The 27,929-nt window shown below is 37.3% G+C and overlaps 1 protein-coding gene across 2 annotated transcripts; it reads left to right on the forward strand.

Moving 5' to 3' along the window:
- The first annotated feature begins 110 nt into the window (after nucleotides 1-110).
- Nucleotides 111-27,882, forward strand: LOC127427786 (regulator of telomere elongation helicase 1-like). 2 transcript variants are annotated; one of them, XM_051675560.1, is made up of 33 exons: nucleotides 111-442; nucleotides 867-1,065; nucleotides 1,250-1,343; nucleotides 1,716-1,797; nucleotides 1,898-1,958; nucleotides 2,932-3,007; nucleotides 3,686-3,770; nucleotides 3,903-3,968; nucleotides 4,095-4,248; nucleotides 4,432-4,470; nucleotides 6,215-6,293; nucleotides 7,103-7,200; nucleotides 7,304-7,359; nucleotides 7,453-7,524; nucleotides 7,719-7,797; nucleotides 8,099-8,231; nucleotides 8,340-8,453; nucleotides 8,666-8,706; nucleotides 9,880-9,965; nucleotides 13,330-13,407; nucleotides 13,545-13,622; nucleotides 13,721-13,867; nucleotides 17,781-17,896; nucleotides 17,985-18,108; nucleotides 18,399-18,561; nucleotides 18,865-19,019; nucleotides 25,190-25,285; nucleotides 25,752-25,947; nucleotides 26,212-26,349; nucleotides 26,769-26,891; nucleotides 27,100-27,321; nucleotides 27,421-27,537; nucleotides 27,614-27,882. In XM_051675560.1, exons 1-33 carry the CDS (start codon nucleotides 287-289, stop codon nucleotides 27,667-27,669), a joined length of 3,579 nt encoding a protein of 1,192 aa, XP_051531520.1. In that variant the 5' UTR covers nucleotides 111-286; the 3' UTR covers nucleotides 27,670-27,882. The 2 variants fall into 2 exon arrangements, with proteins under 2 accessions (XP_051531520.1, XP_051531521.1); XM_051675561.1 differs by lacking the exons at nucleotides 111-442; nucleotides 867-1,065 and having other exon boundaries at nucleotides 1,649-1,797; nucleotides 27,614-27,880.
- Nucleotides 27,883-27,929: the final 47 nt, after the last annotated feature.

The following is a 27,929-nucleotide window of genomic DNA, read 5'->3' on the forward strand; positions in this document are numbered from 1 at the left end:
CAACAACGTTTAGACAGAGGAATGAAGCATGCTATAATTTAACTGGCAGTGTGGCCTCTAGGAGGCAGCACCGTACTAGGAACAGCTTTAGACTGCCAGTTTACCTGAAAAGAAGAAGAGAGAAACCCATGGCGCGTTAATGGAGTTATAAAAGCAGTTGTGGGTTGGTTTAGGTGTAGTTTTTGGTACATCTCAAATAGATGTGTCACTATAGATCACAGTCGATCACTATGAGTAATTTGGAGCATTTATAAGCGATTGTAGTGTCTCTCAAGTTAAAGAGTGGATGACTGTCTTACAGTGCTGTGGACCAGCTGTCTGTCTCTGTTCATTTGGGAAAATGCCTCATCTTAAACTTAGAGGAGTCACAGTGGATTTTCCTTTCACTCCATACCCATGCCAAGAGGACTACATGAGCAAAGTCATCGAGTGCCTGCAGAATGTGAGAGAACTCCACTCGTTTCAGTTACCATACAGTCCTGCAACTACTGTGCTGGGAGCTTACTGTCTGATAGTCACTTAAATAGATTTTAATATGATATGACAACTACTTTAAAGGAGCTTTAATGATGGAAAAGGTCCCAAAGGGACGTGTGATTGCAGAACATCAGATTATGGAGGGGTTTTTTTGTTCTTGTTTTTTTGCGTTGGAGGTAAAATGTCAAAGAATATGCCTCTAAATGTCATAATACAGGATATTTTCAAACATTTTTGTATTACTTATCCTTTGATTCACGTATAATATGCAGACTGGAATTTCAGTGAAATGTGAAAATGATTTTAAAAGATTGAGTGCTCCTGAAAGGTCACATTGTCATATTCATTACTCTTTAATAAATGTGAATTTGCCTTTTGTACTGTTTCAGAAAGTAAATGGAGTTCTGGAGAGCCCCACTGGCACTGGTAAAACCCTCTGTCTGCTGTGTGCTACGCTCGGGTGGAGAGAGTATTTCAAAGATACCATCTCTGCCCGCAAGATTGCAGAGAGAATGGGAGGTACTGAGCTGTTCCCAGACAGACCGCTGTCATCATGGGGGACAGCAGCTACAGATGGGGACACACCAAGTAATGTCCTTTCAAATATTCGTTTTCAATACCATTTCAAAGAAGGCTAAATGCCAGTATGATTTGTAATCTACATCATAATTTGTCCCAGTGATAGTTGTTTTTCTGTATAACAGTAGAAGGTGGGACATGGTTAAACTCCACAACATGAGTGTTATAATCAAATCAATTATATTTGATTTAGCATACTATACGGAAATCCCCAAGATTATATATGCATCCAGGACCCATTCCCAGCTAACACAGGTCATAACTGAGCTGAAGAACACATCTTACAGGTCAGCTCACTTTAACATCAGATCTGTGCTCACTGAGAAACTTGTGAGTGTATACTGCTGTAATGAAACATATACAAACCTAAGTTCCAAATTTGTTGGGACAGTGTATTAAATGTAAAAAACAAGACAAAAACATAATGCTTCAAACTTGGAATGAGTGAATAATTATTTACAAAAAACAAAGTAGATAGTTAAAACATTAAATATAATGTATTTGAGCTGTTTTCAAATATTTTACCCTCTCTCTTTTTTTTGTTTTTTCCATTTTATTTATTATCCCAACTCACTGGAATTGAGGTTTGTAGTTAACATTTTCTATTATACAGAAATTGTAAATAACAGATCACATTGATTTTTCTTTTTTTATTGCAGGCCAAAGGTTTGTGTTTTGGGATCTAGAGAACAGCTCTGCATAAACCAGGAAGTGATGAGACATGAAAGCAACCACATTAAGGTAAAATCACCTATGCACAATGAGTGTGTGAGACGAGAGACACTTGAATCCAGATCTGAATCTCAACACTTTATTTATAAAATACGTATCTTATTTAAAGGTCCATATGTGCAGAGCAAAAGTGTCAACCCGCTCCTGTGTCTTCTACAACAATGTTGATGGTAAGAGACTAAAATTTTTGTGGTAAATTGTCAAGATAGAGTGAGTGAGTGAGTTAGTTAAAGGGATAGTTCACCCAAAAATTAAAATTCTCTCATCATTTACTCACCCTCATGCCATCCCAGATGTGTATAACTTTCTTTCTTCTGCTGAACACAAAGATTTTTAGAATAATATTTTAACACTGTAGGTCCATAAAATGCAAGTGAATGTTGGCCAGAACTTTGAATCTCCAAAAATCACAGAAAGGCAGCATAAAAGTAATCCATACGACTCCAGTGGTTTAATGTATATCTTCAGAAGTGATATGATAGGTGTGGGTGAGAAACGGATACATTTTAAAGTCCTTTTTGTACTATAAATCTCCACTTTCACTTTCACATTGTCGGGCTGGTCAAAGGTGGAGATTTATAGTAAAAAAAAAAAAAGGGGTGTGTCTTAATCTGCTCCCTATGTTGAGACTCAGTATATCGTGAACACAAATTCAAATGTACAGTGTAAGGTAAATTACATTAATTAAACAAATAAAAATGTAAAGGAGTGTATTTTAAACCTTTTAACAACTCAAATATTTAAAAGATTGTTTCCCTTTCATGGTGATTATGAATGAATGACGTTACAAACAACATCTCTTTTAAAGAGAAAATAAGGCTTTGATATCATAGTTTTACACTGGTTGCTTGTCTTCTAATGACTTGAGACTTCAAAAGACATGACGATATTTCCGGTAAGGCAACGATGCTCCCTGATTTTTAAGATGCACTGTGGGATTTTTTTTAGGGAGGGAACGTTTCAGTGCCCTGGAAGGATTTTGCGATTGAGACAGCCCTAAAAGTGGCTGACTCACTGATCAGTGCCCTGACTGTTGAATTAGGGAGCTGATTGAGACACACCCAAGGACTTAATTGATATAAATGTGTAAGATGTAATATACAGTGATGACTGATTGTTTTTTTGGCCTGATGGGAATTTTAGAGAAAAGCACTGACAAGGAAATCATGAATTCTATCCTGGATGTGGAGGATCTAGTGAAAACTGGCAAAAAGCAAAGGTGAGACACTGCATCAGTTTCATGGCCTTAACTTAAGCTGGGGTTTTCAAACATTTTGATGCAGATGATCCCCACTGAGGGACCCCCTTTGTGAAAAAGACTCCATGTTATTTTAAGAATTAAATAATTAGCTTTCAATAATTAAATTGTCATTGTACTAAACACTAAAGCTATACAAAAATATTAAAATATTATCTGGAAAATATTTAAATAATAATAATTCACAATTCATTAAAAATTTATTTGATAGCACTTTTAACAGTAAATATTGTTACAAAGCAACTTTACAAATAATAGTGAATTACAACCCTTATTTCTTAACAAATAAGCAATATTTTTCCATTATATAAGAAAGTATATGCAGATTTGTTTTAATTTATTACAGTTGTCTGTCAGTAGAACTATGGTAGTCAATGAATTAAAATATTTTTCAATAATTTCATGATTTTAGAATGAAATGGTAAAAATTACAAATATGAAACATTTTTTTTTTAATTTTATTTAATTTTTTTGTGGACCCCCTTGCGGCCCACTGGCCGTTTGAAAACCCCTTAACTAAAGCACTGAAAGAAATATTGGCATTTTAAATTCTGTCTCTTTCTGACATGTTTCCAATGAGAATCTTTTCTTTTTAGTGTTTTTAAACAGTGATATTGATCAAACTGTTTGTCGTTGTAGAGTTTGTCCATACTACCTGTCAAGATCAATCAAGCAACACGCTGACATCATCTTCATGCCCTACAACTATCTGCTTGACCCAAAGGTGAGACATATCCTCCCCTCCCACGTCAACACTTTAGATATACAGTAACTGTACATTGTAACGATTGTTTTTTATTTAATATGTGTTCTTTGGGGGAAAATCGTGAATCATTTTTTTATTTTTTATTCGAAGAGTCGAAGAGCACACAACATAGAGCTGAAAGGAGCTGTGGTTATTTTTGATGAGGCTCATAATGTTGTAAGTGTCTTCATGTTGTTTGAGACCTTGTAACCATTCAGAATGCTTTTTAACTCTCAATAGTCCTTAAAATGAGGGAAGTCTATATTTCTGGACTTTTTTTCAACTGTTTATCTATTTTTTCAGGAGAAGATGTGTGAAGAATCAACCTCATTTGATCTCACCCCGTATGACATTATATCTGCCATTGAGGCTGTGGATCGATTGCTGCGGGAACAGGCCTCCGACATCAGCAAAGCAGAGTCTGCAGAGGATTTTAACGTGGAGTCACTAAACTCAGGTTGGTTTTGCATAAATTTGGTGTTTCATGTTCATTTTGTCAACATTATTTATGAAACTACCTGCAGTTAAAATATACTTTTGTTATAGATTTATGTATTCTTCAGGATGGAGAAGAACTGCTACAGTACAAATCAATTTAATAAATAATTCCCTTATTTAAATTTTTTTTTTTATTGTACAGGATTGAAGCTGGACATTACTACAATTGCTAAAATAAAACGTAGGTTGTGCTTTTAAGATGTCTAAATGTATATATTATGAGTAATCTTAGAGTATAAACTGTCCTTTGACAGATTGGTTTGGCCTAACTATACTCGTATAAAGATCATAAAGTGAGACAATCAAAATCTATAAAAAAAAAAAAAAGTAATTTTTCTTAGTTTCTGTGCTGGTGTTACTGGTTTGGCTTTAAAGGCCAGTATATACAGTTGCTTTTGAAATTATTCAACCCCCCCAAGACAGTAAGGATTTACAAAGGTAAGCTTTTCTGATGACCCGGAATTTTTAAACTTTACATCTATATCAGTTGAGTGACACATTCAAAGTCATAGTGTGAATATATAACCTAATATTTCTAAATAGTAGGGTTTTTTAAAAATACAACCATGTCATAATTATTCAACCCCTATTGCATGTAGCTGTGTCTTAAATATGTAAGGCTACACAAGTAATTGTTTTAAAACAAAATTAAGTCATCAATCTGCAATGGCATTTATTTTAAAATTGTTTTAAAATTTAAGTTTAGCGTTGTAAGCAAAAATGTATTTCTATGCAAAAAATGTAATTAAATATAAGCTGACTCAAAAGCCAATAGAGGAGATTATTTCATTACACAAGAAAGGTTATGACTAAAAGTACATTTCCAAGGCACTTCAATTTCCAATAGACAAAGTTGGCAGCACCATTCATACATTTTTTCAATAAAAAATGGGGTGTCCACACTTCTTGGGGTGTGGAAGAAAGCAAAACTTCACCAAGGGAAATGCTAACTCCAGTTAACTGAATATTCAAGAAGTAATTAGGAAAGACCTGTGGAGTCCTGGAAGAAGGTTTTATAGACGTATGACACTAAACTGAAAATGAGTTTTAGACCCATGGGTCAGCAGTACGTCTGGAGTAAGATGACATGGTGATGACAAGAACGACACCATCCCCACAGTCAAGCATGGAGGTGGGTCAGTCCTGTTATGGGGTGTTTTGCGGCTGCAGGAAACGGCTATCCTGACTATGTGACTGACACCATGGATTCTTTCAGGTATCAGGCCATTTTGGCATGAAAAATTTGATTCCTTCAGTGTGTAAATTGAAGCTTGGTGATCACTGGACTTTCCAGCAAGACAATAACACCAAGGATACATCCAAGTTGTCCAAAATCTGGTTCAGGGATAGGTCGTGGAATGTCCTTAAATGGCCCTTTCAGTCCATCATTAAAATCCCTTTGCAAACCTTTGTTGGGATTTCAAGGAAGCAGTGGCAGCACAGAAACCAAAGAATGTCAATGAGCTGGAAGCTTTTGCTCATGAGAAATGTGTAAAAATTCTAATAGAGAGGTTTCCGAAGCCTGAGAACACTTACCTGAAACATTTATTTGCTGTTATTAAGGATAAAGGATGCTCCACAAATGATTGACTTTGGGGGTTGAATATTTTTGACATGAGAATTAGTTATTTTTTATTTTAACATTTTGGTAAACTGAACTCTTTGTTCTCAATCACTCCAATGTGTATTAAAAACTTACTTTGACTGTTTACTGAGGTTTTAGTTGATGTGTTTTAATTCACATCACCAGAATGTATTGCTGGTCAGGGGGGTTGAATAATTTTGATTGCAACTGTATAGTGTTTTCCTTTTTTTCTAAGTCTTTTAAGAAAATTGCAGCTCATACTCAACATAAAGGATTGTAATTTTCAAAGTATCACTACTGAAAAATTCTTTGCTAAGAGTACAAATAAAAAATCTTGCAGAAATTTTGATGGATCTGGAATCTGCCATTAACAGTTTTGAGATGCCTGCAAATAATCAAGGAATCACTAAACCTGGCAGGTGAGTAGAGCATCACTGAACCTGTGTTCTCATTCAGTTTGATGTAGGAATGTTTAGTGTTTGTCAGTGATCTTGATTTATGGACTTACAGGGATAGTTCACCTAAAAATGAAAATTCTCTCAATTTACTCACCCTTATGCCATCCCAGATGTGTATGACTTTCTTTCTTCTGAACACAAACAGAAGATTTTTAGAAGAATATCTCAGCTCTGTTGGTCCATTCCAAGCAACTGAATAGTGGGCAAAACTACTGAAGCTCAAGAAAGCACACAAAGGCAGCATAAAAGTAATCCATATGACTCCAGAGGTTAAATCCATGTCTTCAGAAGTAATATGATAGGTGTGATTGATAAACAGATACATTTTTAAGTCCTTCTTTGACTATAAATCCTCCTCTCAGCCCAGTAGGTGGCGATATTCACAAAGAATGCGAATAGCAAACAACAAAAGAAGAATTTGGAAGTGAAAGTGGAGGTTGATAGTAAAAAAAGGACTTAAATATTGATCTATTTCTCACCCACACCTATCATATCACTTCAGAAGACATGGATTTAACCACTGGAGTCGTATGGATTATTTTTATGCTGCCTTTGTGATTTTCAGTGCTTCAATGTTCTGGCCACCATTCACTTGCATTGTGAAGACCAACAGAGCTGAGATATTCTTCTAAAAATCTTTGTTTTCAGCAGAAGAAAAAGTCATACACTTCTGGAATGGCATGAAGGTGAGTAAATAATGAGAGAATTGTCATTTTTGAGTGAACTTCCTTTAAGAATCACAATTTTAAATGTCTCTTCCTCTTTTAAAGCTTCATATATGAGCTTTTTCAAAATGCTCATGTGAATTTTGACACCAAGACAGCTATAGTGGAATCCATGGAGAAGATCACAGGATATTTAGCAGGAAGTAAGTATATATGTAGAGAGTCTCTAATTCTCCATGTACAGCACGTTCCGTTAGTGTTTTCATCAGTTCAAAATGAACATGTATGTGTAACTTTTGTTTACAGAGCCTGGTGTCTTCCTCAATACCAGTGGACTACAGAAAGTGGCAGATATCATTCAGGTCAGGAATGTAATGCTGATTAGAGAGGTCAGTTGTCTAAAGCTTTTCTGCCATATTTTTATGATGTTCTTTTTTGTTTCCTGTTGGAGTCAGTTGGTGTTTGGGGCGGAACCTACAGAGGGCAGCAAGAAATCAGAGATGGGGAACAGCATGAAGGAGTTTAAGGTTTGTTTTAATTGTTTTCCAAGTTACTGCTGACCTGGACAAGTAACAGTATATTATGATATAAGTTACGGAAAAGATAGCTTGCAGTTATATTTAGTCTTTAATACAGTTTTTTTGTCAAACATTAGATCCTCTTATCCTTTTCTTTTCACCTCCCCTCTCTGCTTCTGTGTTCTGAATCTGTCTCATTGCAGGTCCACATTCATCCAGACACCAGTAACTTCAAGAAAAAACAGAATACTGATGTATGGGCTTCCTCTTCCAATAAACGAGGTGTGAGACTCTGATTCAAACATCTCCTGGACATTTTGTGTAGCAAAGTCTTTCAATATTTAGATACATATATACTTTGAATTGACTTCCCATGCGTCATGGAAGTTTTCCAGTTATGGAAAGTGACCTTAATGTCCTGAAAAAGAATTAGTTGTCCTTGAAGATGTTTTAGCAAATGCGTAGATTTGGCTTGAACACTGGGGGTTCAAGCCAAGGAATAGTTCTCCCAACATAGAACTTACATTATAAACTTACATGTCAAAGCTGTAAAACATTAAAATGGTGTGTGTATATTTTATAGGGAATGTGCTGAGCTACTGGTGTTTTTCTCCGGGGTTCAGCATGCAGGATTTGCTCAGACAGGGAGTACGCAGCATTATTCTGACCAGTGGAACCCTCTCACCTCTCTCATCCTTCACCTATGAAATGCAAATGTTAGTACTCTTCTCCTCTGGCTCTCCTCTTCTGAGTTTCTCAGTTAATGCTGGTTGGATGCTAATTCGCTTTACGCTGTTTTTTTGGGGGGGGGTTGTGTTCCTCAGTCCTTTCCCTATATCCTTGGAGAATCCTCACGTCATCCAGTGTGATCAGATTTTTGTCAGCATCATTGATAAAGGCCCAGATGGGGTGCAGTTGAGCACAGCCTTTGATAGGAGGTGGGTGCTTTATTAAAGACATGTACAGTCAATCACTCTGACATTTACAAGATTTTCATTAGATGACATCTGCATAAGATTGCCTAAAAGATTGTCTAAAATTGCATTATAGGGCAAACTATACTGTCACTGAAATAAAATGCTAAGTCCTTAAACAACAAAATAAATGTTGAGATGTCTCAGTTGAGGTGCGGTGCTTTTTGTTTTTGAAGGTTTGTTCCTGAAAACATGTCATCAATGGGAAACACTGTTGGTGAGAGATCTCTTTCAGTCCTCAAACTCAGTATGTTTACATGCACGGTTATTATCGAGCTACAGCGGGTTTGTGCGTAGTTGAGCTACAGTCTTCATCTGTGTGTCCTAGGATACATGATGCAATGCATATTCAGATATTTGAAGGAAGAATGCCAGCTGAGAAGGTGTTAAACAGACATTGCACCCGCACAATGCAGAGGCCAATTGCGGTCAGTTTAACGTGTATACATGCTGGACAAAGCCAAGCTACAATCACATTATTTATGTCTTAAAGTCCGAATTCACAAAAATATGACTGTTACAATTTAAAGGGACAGTTCACCCAAAAATTGAACATTCTCTCATCATTTACTCATGCGATCCTAGATGTGTATGACTTTCTTCTGCTGGACATAAACAAAGATTTTGATGAATATCTCAGCTCTGTTGGTCCTCAGAATTCAAGTGAATGGTGGCCAGAACTTTTAAGCTCCAGAAAGCACATAAAGACAGCATAAAAGTAATCCATAGGTCTCAGTGGTTAAATCTATGTCTTCAGAAGCAATATGATAGGTGTGGTTGAGAATTATATCAGTATTTAAGTTATTTTTTTCTTTCAATTCTCCTCCCTGCCCAGTAGGTGGTGATATGCACGAAGAATGCGAAACGCCCCAAAAAAATAAAATAAAAAAGAAGTGAAAGTGGAGATAAGTGGAGTAAAAAAGGACTCCACTTCCTATCTGTTATCTGTTTCTCACCCACACCTATTATATTTCTTCTGAAGACATGGATTTAACCACTGGTGTCGTATGGATTACTTTTATACTGCATTGGAGCTACAAAATTTTGATACCCATTCACTTGCATTGTGAGCACCAACAGAGCTGAGATATTCTTCTAAAAATCTTTGTTTGCATTTTGCAGAAGAAAGAAGTCATACACATCTGGGATGGCATAAGGGTGAGTAAATGATGGGAGAATTTAATTTTTTGGTGAACTATTCCTTTAAGTATGACTTAAGCATTTACATGACATTTAAAAAAATAACATTTATTGATTTTTGTCTGACTGAAATAAAACTTTTAAAGTGCATATAAACATACTGAAACAGTGTTCTCTTATTATCAATAATATAAGCAGATGTTCAGCCTGAATATGAGTATGATAATTTTGTTTATTATTTGGTTTACAGTCAATCTCACAAAGGTGGTGCCTCATGGGCTGCTGGTGTTCTTCCCCTCGTATCCGGTAATGGACAAGACTCTGGAGTTCTGGAGGGTGAGTGTATGTGTGTGAAAGGTATTTCATGGAAACTGACTCAAGTAAAAGTTACAGTAACCCATGGGAAAAATATGTAGCTGACTCACTGACCCCGTTTACACCTGGTATTAAGATGTGTTTTTGGTGATCCGATCACGTGGTCAGTGCTAAATACAGGTCTAAACATGATCTAAAGTGTTTTGTGATTGGATCACAAATATACCACATACTGTAGGAATGTGGTCAAAAACGCATCTGAACACATCACATTTGAGGTGTAAATGCTAATCTGTTCTGTATGCGTCCCGGCAGCAGCGAAGCACCTTCCATCACCTGTCAATCAACCGCTGCACTAAAACAAGAGTTTCAACTTTGTGGGTTACGAGGGGCTTTAAAATGAAAATGAAACCATCCGATCGGAAAATTTACAAAAGCGGATACATACACTAACACGAGAACTTCAGGGATCTTCTTCAGTGGCCACGTTTACATGCAACCAAATAATCAGTTTAGAATCCGACTGATAGCTCAATCGGATTGAAAAGCCTTCATGTAAACACAAACATGAAACGACTGATCTGGATCTGAATGAAATTTCCATCCGATTGAAAGGGGTGGTGTAGACCTAAAATAATCAGATTAAAATTAAAATATTAGTCATGTAAACGTTTGAATCCGACTACTATCTCAATCATATTCAAAATACCTTGCACTCATGCGCAGAGATGTGGTGCATATGTATGTTTATACATGATACTCTTCATGTGAACCTACAAAGCAATGACAAAACGCATTATTAAGGGTATGCAGACTCGCACTGAATATTCTGCTGGGCACATATGTTCTTTCATGACATCACAAAGCAAAAAAAACGTTGTGTCATTCTTAATAGGGACTTTAAGCAAAAGGTGCGGTTATGGCGTTCTGTGTTCCATTGCGTGTTTGCGACTTCACTTCCTGACGTCAAAACTTTCATTTCATTAACACTTTACAATAAGGTTCCATTTGTTAACATTAGTTAACAACATTAGTTAACATGAACTAACAATGAACAATACGTATTAAGCATTTATTAATCTTAATTTTAATTAAAACATATAATTATTTTTAAATATAAACGTTATATTAGTTAACATTAGTTAATGCACTATGAACTAACATGAACTAACATTGAACAATTGTATTTTTATTAACTAACATGAACTAAGATTAGTAAATGCTGTAGAAAATATATTGTTAATTGTTTGGTCATGATACCTAATGCATTAACTAGTGTTAACAAATGGAACCTTATTGTAAAGTGTTACCATAATTTCTAAAGCATTTCTTCTTTGCCATAGTGACAGTTGATCATACATGACAGATTAGGAAAGTAAATGTTCGAATGTGTTTTACAAGATATGATGCAAAGTGAACACAGTAAATAGCCTAAACATCCTCCTCAAAACTTATGTTAAATTAAACCCAGTTATAGGCTTTGAATAAAAAAAACTCAAAAATATTGTAATAATAATATCTAGGTTTTTATTTTTTATCCCCTTTTTCTCCCAATTTGGAACACCCAATTCCCACTACTTAGTAGGTCCTCATGGTGGTGCGGTTACCTCAGTCCGGGTGGTGGAGGACAAGTCTCAGTTGCCTCCTCTTCTGAGAAGTCAATCTGCGCATCTTATCACATGGCTCGTCGTGTACGACACGGCGGAGACTCCGCATGTGGAGGCTCATGCTACTCCCGTGATCCACGCACATCTTACCACGTGCCCCATTGAGAGTGAGAACCACTAATCATGGCTACCCCATGTGACTACCCTCCCTAGCAACCGGGCCAATTTGGTTGCTTAGGAGACCTGGCTGGAGTCACTCAGCACACCCTGGATTCGAACTCGTGACTCCAGGGGTGGTAGTCAGCATCAATTCTCGCTGAGCTACCCAGGTCCCCTAATATCTAGGTTTTAGACGTAGGCTATTTATATCGTACAAGAGTAAAACTCTTCTTCTGACAGTTATTTAATACTGCAAGCATCCCTTCTCTTGCTGTTTTAAATAGCCTACCTTTTTTTCTTGAATGATTAAATGCTCTGTCCATTATTGCTTAGTGATTTTTGCATAGTGTCCCGCAGATGTTGCTTAAAGTCCCTATTATTTTATTTCCATTCCACATCTGTAAACTCCTTTAAGGACAACTCTCACCCACTGTGCCTTTAATTTGTACTCCCATCCAGAGATGCCTACGGTTAGACTGGAGGAGGAATGGGCATGAGGCAAATACATGGTAAAGTCATACAGGGTATTAGATGCTTCTTCGTTTGCCGAGCAGAGTGAGTAACATAAGAAGAAAGCTTTTTTGGCCTATTTTTTTTTTTTACCTATCTCAACAAAGCAAAAACACCAATTACAGACTTTGGTGCCATTCTCACTTTCTCTGCCTTTCTCCGCTTCTTCAGAATACAACGACTGATGCTCTTCGCATGTGCAGAAGTTTGGTTCGGAATACAAGTAATGCACATGTAAACGAATATTTGTATCAGATTGCAAAGTATAGGGGATATATAAACAGTACATTCGGAATTGACGAATATTAGTGCATGTAAACATAGCCAGTGTGTCTGAAATCAACATGCAAGGACACTTATGAGAAGCACGAACATCTGCAGCTCATATTAATACATGTAATCCACTAAAATAACGGACAGTTCTGCTCGAAATGTTGCATTTGTGCTTAGATTAAATTTCAGCGGCATCTGGGAGAAACAGCGTGCTGTTTTTTTTGCACTTTTTTTTTCTGACTTTGTTGTGCTTTAATGTCATGCGGTAACACTGACAAATTGATTGATGTATGTCATCATGAAACAGAGCCCCTCCCCTCCAAATCCGATCACAAGTGGTCACAGGAGACGCATCTTAATACCAGGTGTAAACCGGTCCAATTAAAGTTGACCAATCACAGGTGTTGTGGTCTGCGTCGACGCGATGCACAGTTACAGGCTTAAAGGGGGTGGGGTACTTTAGGTTTAGGGCCTCATCAGTCTGTCAGTAACAAAGATGAAATAAAAAGGAATCAGTCTAAAAAGTTATGAAAATAGAATGAAGTGTGGCAGAATATGAGCATTCATTTGCATTTCAAAATGTAGTGAAGTAAACAAATATCAACAGAAACATTTTAACTCGAGTAGCAATATTCTGCTTGGTGAAAACATTTCTGTATATGATCCATCTGTTAGACATTTGCTGCAATAATATTCTGTTTCTTTTTGTAGTGTAATATTGTTTTGATTAAGTTTCCTTTATTTAAATGTATTTAAATTCATTACATTTCTTTTGCCAACCTTTAGCCCTTATAAAAACACGCCTTCCTCTCTTGCTTTCCTCTTCTCTCCCTCAGGCTAATGGACATGCAGACCGCATTGAACACGTGAAGCCTATGTTTATAGAACCTAGGGGTAAAAGCACTTTTACAGAGGTAACCACTACTCCAAATAATCATTTAATAACTGTGCACTCTAGATAGGCTTGTATAGATACTCTCAAAATCATGATGTTAACACAGCTTGATCCTCACAAGCCATCAATCAACACTTTGTTATTGGGCTATTGTAGGTGATTGATGGTTACTATGACAAAGTGAATGACCCGAAATCCAGTGGAGGCAGCTTCTTCGCCGTATGTAGAGGAAAGGTGAGACTATAAATATTGAATGCAATAAAAAAATGCAGTTATTGGTTTTCAACAAACATCAGTTGGATCAACACATTTTTTTTCTATCTATCTCCAAGGCAAGTGAAGGACTGGATTTTGCAGACACATATGGTCGAGGAGTTGTGATCACAGGCCTTCCATTCCCCCCCAGGATGGACCCTAGAGTGGTGCTTAAAATGCAGTATCTGGATGAGATGTGCAAAAATAAAACCAGTGGAGTAAAGGTACCTGCTCTTCGTGTCGTTTGCCAATGGTTTTTAGTAAAATGCCAATAATACACTCACTGATCATTTTATTAGGATCTCTTTGGTCCTAATAAAGTGCCTGACATGGTCTTCTGCTGTTGTAGCCCATCTGCCTCAAGGTTTGACATGTTGTGCATTCTGAGATGCTATTCTACTCACTAAATTGTACAGAGTGGTTATCCGAGTTACCGTAGCCTTTCTGTCAGCTCGAACCTATCTGGCCATTCTCTGTTGACGTTTCTGTCCGCAGAACTGCCGCTCACTGGATGTGTTTTGTTTTTGGCACCATTCTGAGTAAACACTAGAGACTGTTGTGCATGAAAATCCCAGGAGATCAGCAGTTACAGAAATACTCAAACCAGCACATCTGGCACCAACAATCATGCCACGATCAAAATCAAGATCATCACATTTTTTACCCATTTTGATGGTCAGTGTGAACATTAAGTGAAGCTCCTGACCCATATCTGTATGAATTTATGCACTGCACTGCTGGCACAGCGTCGGCAGATTAGATAACGGCATGAATAAGTAGGTGTACAGGTGTTCTTAATAAAGTGCATTAAAGTCTTTAATCAGGGTTCCTGTGGATCCTTAAAAAGTTTTTAAATGTCTTAAATTCAGTTTTCCAAAATTTAAGGTCATAAATATCTTAGATGGTACAACAAAAGTCTTAATTATCATTTAAACAGGTCTTAAATTTGGGGGCGGAAAGACAGGAATCGTGATATGACCTAATGTGATTATCAGACTTCAAAAGAATACAATTTAATTAAATAAATGCATGAACTGCGTCCTTCAAAGTGAATACGCGGCACTGTTGTATTTTCTCCAAGTGCACAGGGGCTTGTGAGCCTGTTTGTGTGAGCCACGGGGGCTTTTTCAGCTCTTGCCGAACAGTTCGCAATCATAGGCCATATCGGAGATTTATGACAAGTGATTACTAATGATCAATGTTGATGATGATGGTTTAGTGTTGATGAAATATGACAATGTTTACATTGTAATACGTTGTAGATTATTGTAAGAGAGCACATTTTATTTCCCTTATCTGTTTGATTGAGCAGCTGGAAGCAGTGCATACATTTCAAAATAAGTGTCCCCGATGTATTTCAGCCTTTTAAAGTTAAAAGTTCTGCGCTATGAATACTTTTTTTCCTTTTTTTTTTTTTTTTTCCTGGTTATTGGTATTTTGGTTGCACCATTATCTGCATCTGGAATTTAATTCAATTTGGACCCTTGTAGCCTCTGTCTGTCCCTGCCCATCACAGGAAGGAAAGACTAAGAACATTTCATATAGGCTAACAATTAAAAAAAACTATTGGCAGATTAACTGGCTTTCAACACATTATCGAATCAGCAAAATCCAATATTGGTCAACCTCTAATTTTATTTATTTATATAATGGTGCATAAACCAATTTTAATGTGATATACTGTACATGTGGAAAACATGTCTTGAGTATTTTAAACTTGCATATACAGTTGAAGTCAGATGTTTACATGCATCTTATCCAAATACACTTAAAGTATTTCACTTTAGTATTTCAGTTTTTCACAATTCCTGACATTTAATCGTAGAAAACATTCCCTGTCTTAGGTCAGTTGGATCACTGCTTTATTTGAAGAATGTGAAATGTCAGAATAATAGTAGAGAGAATTATTTATTTCAGCTTTTATTTCTTTCATCACATTCCCAGTGGGTCAGAAGTTTACATATACGCTTTGTTAGTAATTGGTAGCATTTCCTTTAAATTGTTTAACTTGGGTCAACCGTTTTGGGTAGCCTTCCACAAGCTTCTCACAATAAGTTGCTGGAATTTTGGTCCATTCCTCCAGACAGAACTGGTGTAACTAAGTCAGGTTTGTAGGCCTCCTTACTCGCACATGCTTTTTCAGTTCTGCCCACAAATGTTCTATCAGGTGGAGGTCAGGGCTTTTTGGTGACCACTCCAATACCTTGACTTTGTTGTCCTTAAGCCATTTTGCTACAACTTTGGAGGTATGCTTGTGGTCATTGTCCATTTGGAAGACCCATTTGCGACTGAGCTTTAACTTCCTGGCAGATATCTTGAGATGTTGCTTCAATATATCCACATAATTTTCCTTCCTCATGATGTCATCTATTTTGTGAAGTGCACCAGTCCCTCCTGCAGCAAAGCACCCCCACAACATGATGCTGCCACCCCCATGCTTCACGGTTGGTATGGTGTACTTCGGCTTTCAAGCCTCACCCTTTTTCCTCCAAACATAACAATGGACATTATGGCCAAACAGTTCAATTTTTGTTTCATCAGACCAGAGGACATTTCTCCAAAAAGTAAGGTCTTTTTCCCCATATGCACTTGCAAACTCTAGTCTGACTCTTTTATGGTGGTTTTGGAGCTGTGGCTTCTTCCTTGCTGAGCAGCCTTTCAGGTTATGTTGATGTAGGACCCGTTTTACTGTGGATATAGATACTTGTCTACCTGTTTCCTCCAGCATCTTCACAAGGTCCTTTTGCTGTTGTTCTGGGATTGATTTGCACTTTTCGCACCAAACTACGTTCATCTCTGGAAGACAGAATGCATCTCCTTCCTGAGCATTATGATTGCTGCATGGTACCATGGTGTTTATTCTTGTGTACTATTGTTTGTACAGATGAATGTGGTACTTAAGGGGTTTGGAAATTGCTCCCAAGGTTGAACCAGACTTCTGGAGGTCCACAATTTTTTCCTATGATGTCAAGCAAAGAGGCATCATGGGAATCAACCGACATAATGAAGTATCCACCTGGGATGCCTTTTTGAAATGTATGCTAAGCACTTCTTGACTGCTTTTCATTCACTTATCCATTGAAAATATTTTCAATTAAATTAACACAGACACAATTTATAGCAGGGACTAAAAACTAAATGTTTTTCATTTCAGTTTATTCTGAGCAAAAACTGTTTTTCGTTCCGGTTCAGAAGTTCCACAGCCTCCTTTCCAAATGGTAACCGGTTAGAACAAAATAAAAGAACGGTTAATGGACAGTACTCTGCGCTAAGGGGTGGGTGAAATAGCAACTGCAGTGTTGCCAGATCTCACAACAGAAACAAGCAACCTGGTCTGGAAAAACTAGCCCAAAATAAGCCCCTTGCCTCAGCAAATAAAGCGGAAAAAAGCAACACTTTTTCTACCTTTTGTGGTAAATTTATCAGCATAAAAAGCATACAGTTAATTAACAGTTAAGTATCATTTTAATTACAGATCTGCTTCTCAGTCAATACATGGCAGCATCAAATCAGTATTAATGTATCATATCTTACAATAATTCAGTGAAGACTTGGAAATGTACTTTTTACCTCTTATAATGTTTTCCTTGTATCTAGATTAACTGGCGTGCATGTATATGTCGTAATTATACATAGTTGTTAAAAAGGTCTTCGTTCACAGAATGCGACATCCACAACAGGCAGTTACGCAAAGAAATGTGTGATGCAGCAGTTTCCTTCAAGATCAAAGCACGTTTAATTTTTTCAGGCAACCTGGAGCGGTGTAGTTCCAAAAATATACTGTTATAAACTATTTGGCCTTCTTGGAACAAATTTAACCGGTTATAACTGAAAAATAACGTTTTCACTCCGGAACATTTGAAAATCACTTTGTTCCAATTTTCGGTTATGTTCTGCAAAAAAAAAAAAATTTGTTTTCGGTCCTTGAAACGTTTTTAGTCCCTGATTTATAGTGTGTTCCAAAATGTATTTCAAGCATTAAAGCATAAGCCTTCAAATCAAAAGATTTTCGAAGATCATGAGAAACAAATTTTGTGTCCAAACTTTTCACTGGTAGCGTATAAAGTCTTAAACTGAACCTTAAGTGAATTGAGTAATAAGCCAGGTACAGTTCTTATGGTCTGACTTGTTATTCAGTATCTGTCGGGGCAGGAGTGGTACAGACAGCAGGCCTCTCGAGCTGTGAATCAAGCCATCGGCAGAGTGATTCGCCACAGAGAAGACTACGGAGCCATCTTCCTCTGTGACCACAGGTCAGGACTTATTATTACTAGAGCAGAGATTCTCCTTTTGACTGAGGACATTGGAGTTAGATAATAATTTTCTGACTTTGTAATCCAGGTTCAAAGGCACTGAAGCCCGTAATCAGCTTCCTTCATGGGTGAGACCGTATGTTAAGATTTACAACAGCTTTGGTGCCATGGTCCGTGATGTGGCTCATTTCTTTCGGACGGCACAGAAAGCTGTAAGTTCATTTTAGGGTAGGGTGTAATCTAAATTAGATGATACCACAATTTTGTTTCCCAGCAAACTGATTAAAAACATGTGTGCCTTGAAGTTGCGTTTCTGTTATGAAAATTGTTTGGGGTGCTTTCTAATTTTTTTGTTCAGTATGCATGAAACGGTCAGTGATTAGACTGTGGCCAGTCTGTAGGTATCTCGTTTAAGGCTAAGACTATTTTGTACCATGAAATTCGATGATGGTAGTCTTTACATTACTAGACATGCACATTCATTATTTGCATTGTGTAACAGAGACCAGTTCCTGTGATGAAAGGAAGAGCAGTAGGGAGTGAGAATCAGGCTTCGCTCAGCACTGGCTCCAGCTTTCCTTCTAAGAGACTCTGGCTCAGTGACACCTCACAAAAGGCCAAAGCTCTAGACTCACATGTCCCCAGCCTAAAGAGGAGAAAATTGGGTGAGCTCACCTTTTTTTTTTAATTTTTTTTTTTAGCTTTTTTGGTGAGGTTATATTGTGACTGCACCTTAAGCCTGTTTTGTTTTACTTATTATTATTATTATTATTGTACATTTTTTCCTGTCTGTATGGTCAGCTAGTGGGTAAGGGCACCCAAATCATTTGGGAAAAAAATTATCATTTGGAACAGTTGCATAAATAATCATTTGTGTTGCATTTTGGTTGTTTTGATGCATTGATTTTTAGCTAACTGTTGCGTGTTAGGTTCAGTGCAAGTCAGCTGAAATGACTTCAATGTTTTAGAGTTAGATGAGCATTCTGGACGGGACGGGGCAGCAAAACTATGCATTCAATATGAGATGGAGATGACAAGTAAAAGGAAACCCATCGGTCTGCTGGACGCCCTGGATGACAGCACCAACAAAGAGATGGAAGACGCCGTGGTTGGGGAAGAAAGGGTAAGACAAGAATTACATTGCTGCAGAGAAGATAGAATATTTGTACTCACACAAAAATGAACATTTTGTCATTGTGATGAGGAGGAGGGCGGGCCTGGGCCGTGACGACGCACGCCCGGCCTCCAATCGGGCTAATCAGCCGAGGAGAGGGATAAAGGCAGTTCGAGAGAGAGAGAGAGAGAGAGAGAGAGAGAGAGCGCCACACGCAGCTGCTGTGTGTGCATTTATGTTTGTGTCTTTTAAGTTTTCATTAAAATTAAGGATGTGCACGAGTAGTCGAATACTCGAGTATTTGGTCTGCAATAATTATTCAAAAAGTAAAAATACTATTCGAATTTCGCAAACTTTTCTTTGCTGGCCATATATACAGTGAGATGCATGTTAAATCCTGAACACACAAACTAAAACTGGCAGTTATAACAGAATGCACTGGGTGGTGCTGTTGAGTGTGGACGCAAGCTGATCACATTTGATGAGCAAACTGTTCTGTCAGTAGTTTAGATGGACACCAAAAAGCGGGTTATTGTGAGTATGTGGCTTACTGCGAGAAAGCTGGGTTCCTGTTTAAATGTACTGTATAAGCGGTGTACTCTTTACTCCTGTATATGTGCAGCTCGTCAGAAAGCAGTGTCCCGCTTCTGTAAACAACAAACATAGCATCCGAGAAAGACTTTGCTAGCTGAGGTAAGGGACATTCCATCATTTAAACTGGTGTGTATAAATGAGTATAGTTTACTGAGCATGTGGATATGCTTGTTTTTCTCAACAAAAACATGACGAGATACAATATAAACATAACTATTATATGTCGAGTGTTTATATTCGTCTTGTACATTAATTGTGTCAGTCTACTTTATTAGCGGCTTCTTTGCTTTGCATGAGCTTGAATGCTTTCTTTTTTTGTTTTCACGCTTTGCTTGTTTAAATGTTTTCAACAAAAAAGCACAGGACATAATATAAGCTTGTTTTGGAAATAATTAGAAGCTTTTTTAAATGGTGACGCAACCTTATATATTTTACAACGCCTCTTTTTTATTAATTACCTTCATTTAAATAATAGAATAATCGAGTATTCGTTTTTTATGAGCTTAAATATTCGAATACCAAATTATTGATGAATGCCCATCCCTAATTAAAATATTACTTTGATGCATCGTCTGGTTCCCGCCTCCTCCTTGCCCATCCTTTATACTGTTACATTGGTGCCGAAACCCGGGAAGGAGGAGGTATGCGCTGTTGTGGAGTCCTCGCCACTGCTGTCTGCCCAAAGGAGCAGCTGCAGCCATACGCCGGGGGACGGAGGAGTCGCTGCCGGCCGCCTGGATGCTGAGGAACGGCCGCCGTCCGCAAACGGACAAGGGGCACACCAGAACGCGGAGGAGTGTTCCATCTGCCAGGGGTCGGAAGTCTCGCTGCTGTCCGTGCATTTATGTTTGTGTCTTTTAAGTTTTCATTAAAATATTACTTTGATGCTTCGTCCGGTTCCCGCCTCCTCCTTGTCCATCCTTTATACTGTTACAGACTCATGTCATTCTGACCTCCTCCTTTTTTTTTTTTTTTTCCACTGTGAAATAATATCTAAAGGCCTATTTACACCAAGCCTGAATTTTCTTAGTGAATGTTCATTCTGAATGAGCTTTTGAACAGAAATGTATTTCTGTGGCACTATTCACACGGGGCATGACAAATCTTCCACCAAAAATCCAAGGATTTTTTTTTTTTCTAGGGAGAGCAATCCTAATTAGTTTTTTGGGGGATTTTCGGCAGTCTCTGCTGCTACACATTCCAGCGTGTTGGTAGTACTAATCAACTGGTAAACACCAGCTTTGAACGTGCAGCTGAGACACACCCTCGAATTATATTTCTTAAAGTTCACCCAAAAATGAAAATTCTCTCATAATTTACTTTCATGCCATCTGAGGTGTGTATGACTGTCTTTCTTCAGCAGAACACAAATGAAGATTTTTAGAAGAATATTTCAGCTCTGTAGGTCCATAAAATGCAAGTGAATGGGTGCCAACTTTTTGAAGCTCCAAAAAGTACATCATAAAAATAGTCCATAAGAGTCCAGTAGTCTAATGTCTTCTGAAGTGAAACGCTAGGTGTGTGGAAGAAATGGATCAATATTTAAGTCCCTTTTTACTAAAAATGTTCGCTTCCAGCCAGCTTGAGGTTTGTACATTGACGAGGGTGGAGTTCAAACTTCCTCTCGTGTGACATAAGCGTGTAAGCCTCCTCTGCATAGATATTCATACGTAGATCCCTTATTAGCAGGCGTTTCAATGGACCGCGGTACTTTTTCGACACGAAAGGAGTTTATGCAGCGGTCTGAGCAAGGAGCTCGGTCTGAGGCATCTCCTCCACTCACTCACTTGCATTCAAACTGATTCAAACAGCTCTCCTTGTTCACCGTTCCAAGATGGTGCCGCAGTTGACTTATTCAAACCAGTCGAATGAGGCATCCATGTATGATTATCTATGCTTCTCTGTTGTAAACAAGAATGCACTTCTGTTTTTTTTGTTTTTCGTATTTCACACGTCAGTTCTCGTGTGAACTTGCCAACGCACTTGACCTCGGCCCTCATTAATTTTTAGTAAAAAAAAATCTAATTTCTTCTCATTCTCATTTCTTACAAACACCTAGCGTTTCGCTTCAGAAGACATTAATTAATCCACTGGAGTCTAACAAATTACTTTTATGATGGCTATATGTTCTTTTTGGAGCTTAAAAAATTAGGCACCCATTCACTTGTATTTTATGGACCTACAGAGCTGAAATATTCTTCTAAAAATCTTCATTTGTGTTCTGAAGAAAAAAGTCATACACATCAGAGATGGCATGAGGGTGAGAAAATTATGAGAGAATTTTTATTTTTGGGTGAACTAATCCTTTAAATAAATAGTTGCAGCTAATGAACCCTTTGTACTACAAACATACACCTGGTCTGTTTTTGAAAGTCCACTTACAATACATGTGCATTTATAAAGACAATGGAGTGTATTCCTTTTGCTCTTTTACTCACTCGTCTCACGCATAGAGACACAATGAATTGAATGCAAATATGCAGTAAATTAATAATATAGAAGCTGTAAACATTCTTCTAGAATATTTATGTAATGTGTTAAAACCATTTCATGTTTTGTGTCCATGTACATAATTTGATATGTATGTCAGTGTGCCTGTTATATTATCCTGCCATTAAAAATAGCAGTGAGAGGTTTGGCAATTTATTTGGACTAAGCTCATAGTAAAATATCACATAAAAAGATTTTTTTATATGCGATATTTTTCTACAAGTGTAGCTAAATGAATTGCCAAACCTCAGTGCTATTTTAATGCAAGGATATTCTTGTAACGGTGCTCTTTTCTCTGAATTTAAAACAAATATGCAGTAATTAAACAAAGAAAACGCAGTGAACCCATGTTTTATTGTATTGTTTTTTTTTTTTTATGTTCTGATGCATCATATTTTATACTATATGTACTGTATGTACTACATTATGTAGGAATGTAATGTAAATTGTTACACGTGACTTGTATTTATATCACTGTACCTTGTGTCATATTCTGGCATCATAAAAAGAAAAGAGTTTCGAGAGTCTGTTTGGAATGTACTTGTAGCAAAATACATGAATAAATATAAAGACATGGGGCGTATTATACAACAGCATTCTTTACTCTTCTCACTCGCACAAACACCCCCCCCCCCCCACAAATTCTATATTGCTCAAAATGCATCAAAAACACAGAAAGAACATAAAACAGTCATGCCAAATTAGAGAAATAACAGAGCTCTTCTCCACTGGAGCTCTCAATTCCTATTCATGCTGTGCTCATTTAAATAGCAGCTTTAGATATGATGCTCCAAGCTTGACGTCATTAACAGATTCTCACATGCAACTGCAAATTAGTTTTAAGAGCTATGGCAGAGGAGAAGGTTGTCAATAAACAAGCAAATTTGGTTTTGCTCCTCACACAAAGCTAATATATATGTATATATGTGTGTGTGTGTGTGTGTGTGATATATATATATATATATACACACACACACACACACACACACACTCAACTCTGGAAAAAATTAAGAGACCACTGCAAAATGATCAGTTTCTCTGGATTTATTATTATTAGGTACGTGTCTGAGTAAAATTAACATTTTTGTTTTATTCTATAAAGTACTGACAACATTTCTCCCAAATTCCAAATAAAAATGTTGTCATTTAGAGCATTTATTTGCAGAAAATGACAACTGGTCAAAATAACAAAAAAAGATGCAGTGTTTTCAGACCTCAAATAATGCAAAGAAAAGAAGTGTTGTTTAAAATTAATATGAACAATACTAATATTTTAACTTAGGAAGAGTTCAGAAATCAATATTTGGTGGAATAACCCTGATTTTCAATCATAGCTTTCATGCGTCTTGGCATGTTCTCTACTAATCTTTCACATTGCTGTTGGGTGATTTTATGCCACTCCTGGTGCAAAAATTCAAGCAGCTCGGCTTTGTTTGATAGCTTATGGCCATCCATCTTCCTCTTGATCACATTCCAGAGGTTTTCAATGGGGTTCAGGTCTGGAGATTGGGCTGGCCATGACAGGGTCTTGATCCGGTGGTCCTGGTGTGGCATGGAGCATTGTCCTGCTGGAAAAAACAATCCTCAGAGTTGGGGAACATTGCCAAAGCAGAAGGAAGCAAGTTTTCTTCCAGGATAACCTTGTACATGGCTTGATGTGTCATGCGTCCTTCACAAAGATGAATCTGCCTTGCTGAAGCACCCCCAGATCATCACCAATCCTCCACCAAATTTCACAGTGGGTGCGAGACACTGTGGCTTGAAGGCCTATCCAGGTCTCCGTCTAACCATCAGACGACCAGGTGGAGAATCGGTAATGATCTGGCGGTGCTGTAGCAAGGCTGGAATCGGGCAGATTCGTCTTTGGGAAGGACGCATGAATCAAGCCACGTACAAGGTTATCCTGGAAGAAAACTTGCTTCCTTCTGCTTGACAATGTTCCCCAACTCTGAGGATTGTGTTTTCCAGCAGGACAATGCTCCATGCCACACCAGGACCACCGGATCAAGACCCTGTCATGGCCAGCCCAATCTCCAGACCTGAACTCCATTGAAAACCTCTGGAATGTGATCAAGTGGAAGATGGATGGCCACAAGCTATCAAACAAAGCCGAGCTGCTTTACATTTTTGCACCAGGAGTGGCATAAAGTCACCCAACAGCAATGTGAAAGACTGGTAGAGAGCATGCCAAGACACATGAAAGCTATGATTGAAAATCAGGGTTATTCCACCAAATATTGATTTCTGAACTCTAAGTTAAACATTAGTACTGTGTTGTTTAAAAATGAATATGAACTTGTTTTCTGTGCATTTTTTGAGGTCTGAAAAAACTGCATCTTTTTTGTTATTTCGACCAGTTGTCATTTTCTGCAAATAAATGCTATAAATTACTATTTTTATTTGGAATGTGGGAGAAATGTTGTCAGAATACTTTATAGAATAAAACAAAAATTTTAATTTTACTCAAACACATTCGTATAAATAGTAAATCCAGAGAAACTGATCATTTTGCAGTGGTCTCTTAATTTTTTCCAGAGCTGTATATGGAGGCGAAGACATTCTGCCCAAGATCATCTTGTATTGCACAGAAGAAAGAAAATAATACAAGGTTGGAATGATATGAGGCTGAATTATGACAAAATGTTTGTTTTTGACTTCATATCAAATAATTTCTGTAAAATGTATTTTTTATGTGAATGTATATATGAAATTAATAATAGGTTTCATTCAGAAACATAGGTGAAATTGACTAGCAAAGGCTTATGAGCGATTGAGAGTATTTTCCTACATGACTCAGACTTTTGCCACTGTAAAGTTTTGTCTAGGCACCAGACTCCACTTTGTTCAGAGAAATTTGAAGTGAATAACTTGGAAAAATATCTTTTTGCTGAATAAATTGAATATTTTTTTAAATAATTGCCTGGGAAATTATGATCTGAGGGTTGAATGGTACCTTTGATCTCTTTTTATCTGGTTCTCTTTGATCAAATTAGCTCGTTGTGCAGGTCTGTCACAATTTCTCATATTCCGTACCATAACATGATCACATCTTTTGACTAATTTTCCCTTTCTCTCACTGGTCTTTGACCCTGCAGGCGAGTCGCTTATCCACTCTTTCTCTCCAATATGACAAACGTCTGGATGATGAATCGAGGGGTGGGAAACGGAAAATTAAAGTGGTTCACGATCGGGTGAGGGATTTGTTTGGTCTTTATTTAATTTTTGAAACTTGCAGTGTGGTGTTGGTTCCATTGTACCAAATTTATAGTCTACCTCAAGATGCAAAGTTGCTGTTGATAAGCTTTTGTAATGCAATCAGGGGATAATTTTACAGGGACTCGAATAAGTTAAAGATTCAGGCTAATTTACAATATATAAACATTTACAATAAATCTCTGAAAATAACTAGAAACATGGATATCAGGCAGCACAATAAAGAATAATATAGACAGAAAATGTTATATAAATAAACCAGGGCATCTGAATATACCACTAAATATGAAAGCTATTCTCAACGTACAGTATATGCAACCCTGTAAGAGATTACCAATAAAAATAGATTTGGGCGTCAAAATGATCAGGCCTTCTTCTATTTTGTTTTTTTGTTAGAATATATGTATTTATGTCTTCTGGTGACTTTTTTTTTTTTTTTTTTAGAAAGTGGTGGCTTCCTGTACTGCAAAGACCAGCAAGACCTTCATGATAGAGCTGAGAAGATGCCTGAGTCATGAGAACTTCAAACTCATCATGGAAGCTCTGCAGGTGTACAAGGCAACCGATGACCTCAGTGGCCTTCTCACTAATGTTACTGAACCCCTCATACAAGACCCCAACACTCACAGTCTACTTAGAGGTGCGAAACCTTAACATAGCCATCCCATGGGTCGTGCGAGTTACTTTTCCACTGCTCTTTGTATTTAACCAACTTGCTTGCTTACATTTAATGAACGTTTTTTTCCATTCCCATTAATTATCTCTAGTCATAATAGGAATCAAAACTCACAGATTTTGGGGTTGTACTTAACCTTCATTCAATAAATAAATTATTTCAAAGCAAGAGGGGAAAAAAGTTAGTAATTTATTATCTTTTTAACCCTGACTTTAAAAAAAAAAAAAGGTCTTTACCAGTTCATCCGGCCACATCATAAGAAGAAGTTTGATGAACGTTGCTGGCATCTAACAGGTGAAGGCTGTGGATATAAACCTGAGCACTCGTTGTCCAGGGAGGATAGAGGGGCTCTCAGGCAAAACACAGGTAACATGCAGGGGCACATACTTTTGGCCAGATAGTGTACCAGTGGGTTCCAAAAGTCAGAATTCAGATTGAAAATCTGGGATTTATTTATTTTTCAAAACTTGGATATTTGTGACGTTGACCATGTTAACTTTGTATGTTTGCTGGAATAACATGGATCATTCGGGTGCATAATGTCATTAAAGCAAAAAGCGAGTATACATATACTAAAAATGATTTTTAAAAAAACCAAACATTTAAATCCATGTTATTTTTTTTCCATTTTAAGTTTTTACTCATTGTTATGATGATAACGTAATCTGTAATTGAATGTTAGAGAAAATGCAAAAAAAGAAGCATATTGGACTTTTGGACCTCACTGTACATTCTCTTTGCCTAATTGCAATTAAAATAGTTTTGCTATGTTTTAACATTTTTAGCAAAAGCTGAGACATCGCTTGCAAGTTCAGCCAGTGAGCAGCTGGATTTAAGTCAACAGCTGAACCAAGGTGGCTCTCACCTGGGAACCGTAGAGCTGAATGGAGGGAAAGGTAAAACTGGAGGTATGTTGGAGTTTAGCAACAAGCTTGACTTAAAGTTGTTGAGTCAGTATGCAGTAGTACCAACAGTGAATGCCAGCGAAAAAGGTTCTACAATCACCTCCTCGTTATCATTCTGTGTTGATTCAGTCAGTTATAGATTACGGACGTTTTCTGATTTGTTTTAGTTGCTGTTTTTGAAGTGTTTTTGTTTTGTTAAATTCTTTGACAGTGAATGTGAAAAGTGAAGACCAGAAGCCACAAGCCTCCATCAATGACAGTCTGTCCTGCTCGTCTCTGCTGTCAGACATAAGACAGGCAATCGGTGCAGAGAAAACTCGTCAAATGTTTCTAGCTTTGCAGGCATACAAGGCAACAAACAGTTATGAACAGATGGTGTCAACCGTTGTGAGTTTATTGACTGAGAGAGATGAAGACATCGCTTTACTAGCACGTTAGTCCCTTTCTGTTTGATTCATAACCATTTTCCTTTTTCTTAAGAATGTGTATCTGTTGGAAAAGAGAATGAACATGTGATCTGGTTTTGGTTTAGGGTTAGCTGTGCTTATACGACCTCAGCACAGGAAACAGTTCGGTGAGCTGTTAAAGTCATTGACCGGAAATGATTCGGTTACATATCAAGACATGTCATCAAGTCAGCCAAATCAAGGTATTCTTTTTCATTTTTCATATGTTATTCATCATGATAATTGCTATATATGTCCTTAATTACTTTTTCTTTGCAGCTTCTCAGTTATCTGCAGGAAAGACTCAAAGCAAGATATCATTCTTCTTATCTTGAATGTTGCTGAGTTTCATTCATTCTGCTGTAATGAGGTCTCTGAGATATTGAATCAATATCTGCACTTTATTTATTTTTACTTGGGCTATACATGAGATTTTTTCAGTAAAATGTTCAAAGAACAAATGTCCCTCTACTGACATATAATTGTCAGTTATATGTAATTTCATATTTTTCAATACTGTAAAAAAAGTATTTTTAAAATAAATAAATTAGATCTTTAATTCTTTGTGCACTTAATTTTTAAATTGTGTTTTACT

Source organism: Myxocyprinus asiaticus, chromosome 37, assembly GCF_019703515.2.
Source record: "Myxocyprinus asiaticus isolate MX2 ecotype Aquarium Trade chromosome 37, UBuf_Myxa_2, whole genome shotgun sequence".
NCBI classification, from domain to species: domain Eukaryota; kingdom Metazoa; phylum Chordata; class Actinopteri; order Cypriniformes; family Catostomidae; genus Myxocyprinus; species Myxocyprinus asiaticus.

Excerpts from the sequence above, each read along its gene's own strand:
- LOC127427786 (XM_051675560.1), top strand. The coding sequence starts at position 287 with ATGACTGTCTTACAGTGCTGTGGACCAGCTGTCTGTCTCTGTTCATTT. Across the intron at positions 7,201-7,303 it reads CACAGGATATTTAGCAGGAA|AGCCTGGTGTCTTCCTCAAT; the intron begins GTAAGTATATAT and ends TTTTGTTTACAG. Across the intron at positions 26,892-27,099 it reads AGGGAAAGGTAAAACTGGAG|TGAATGTGAAAAGTGAAGAC; the intron begins GTATGTTGGAGT and ends ATTCTTTGACAG.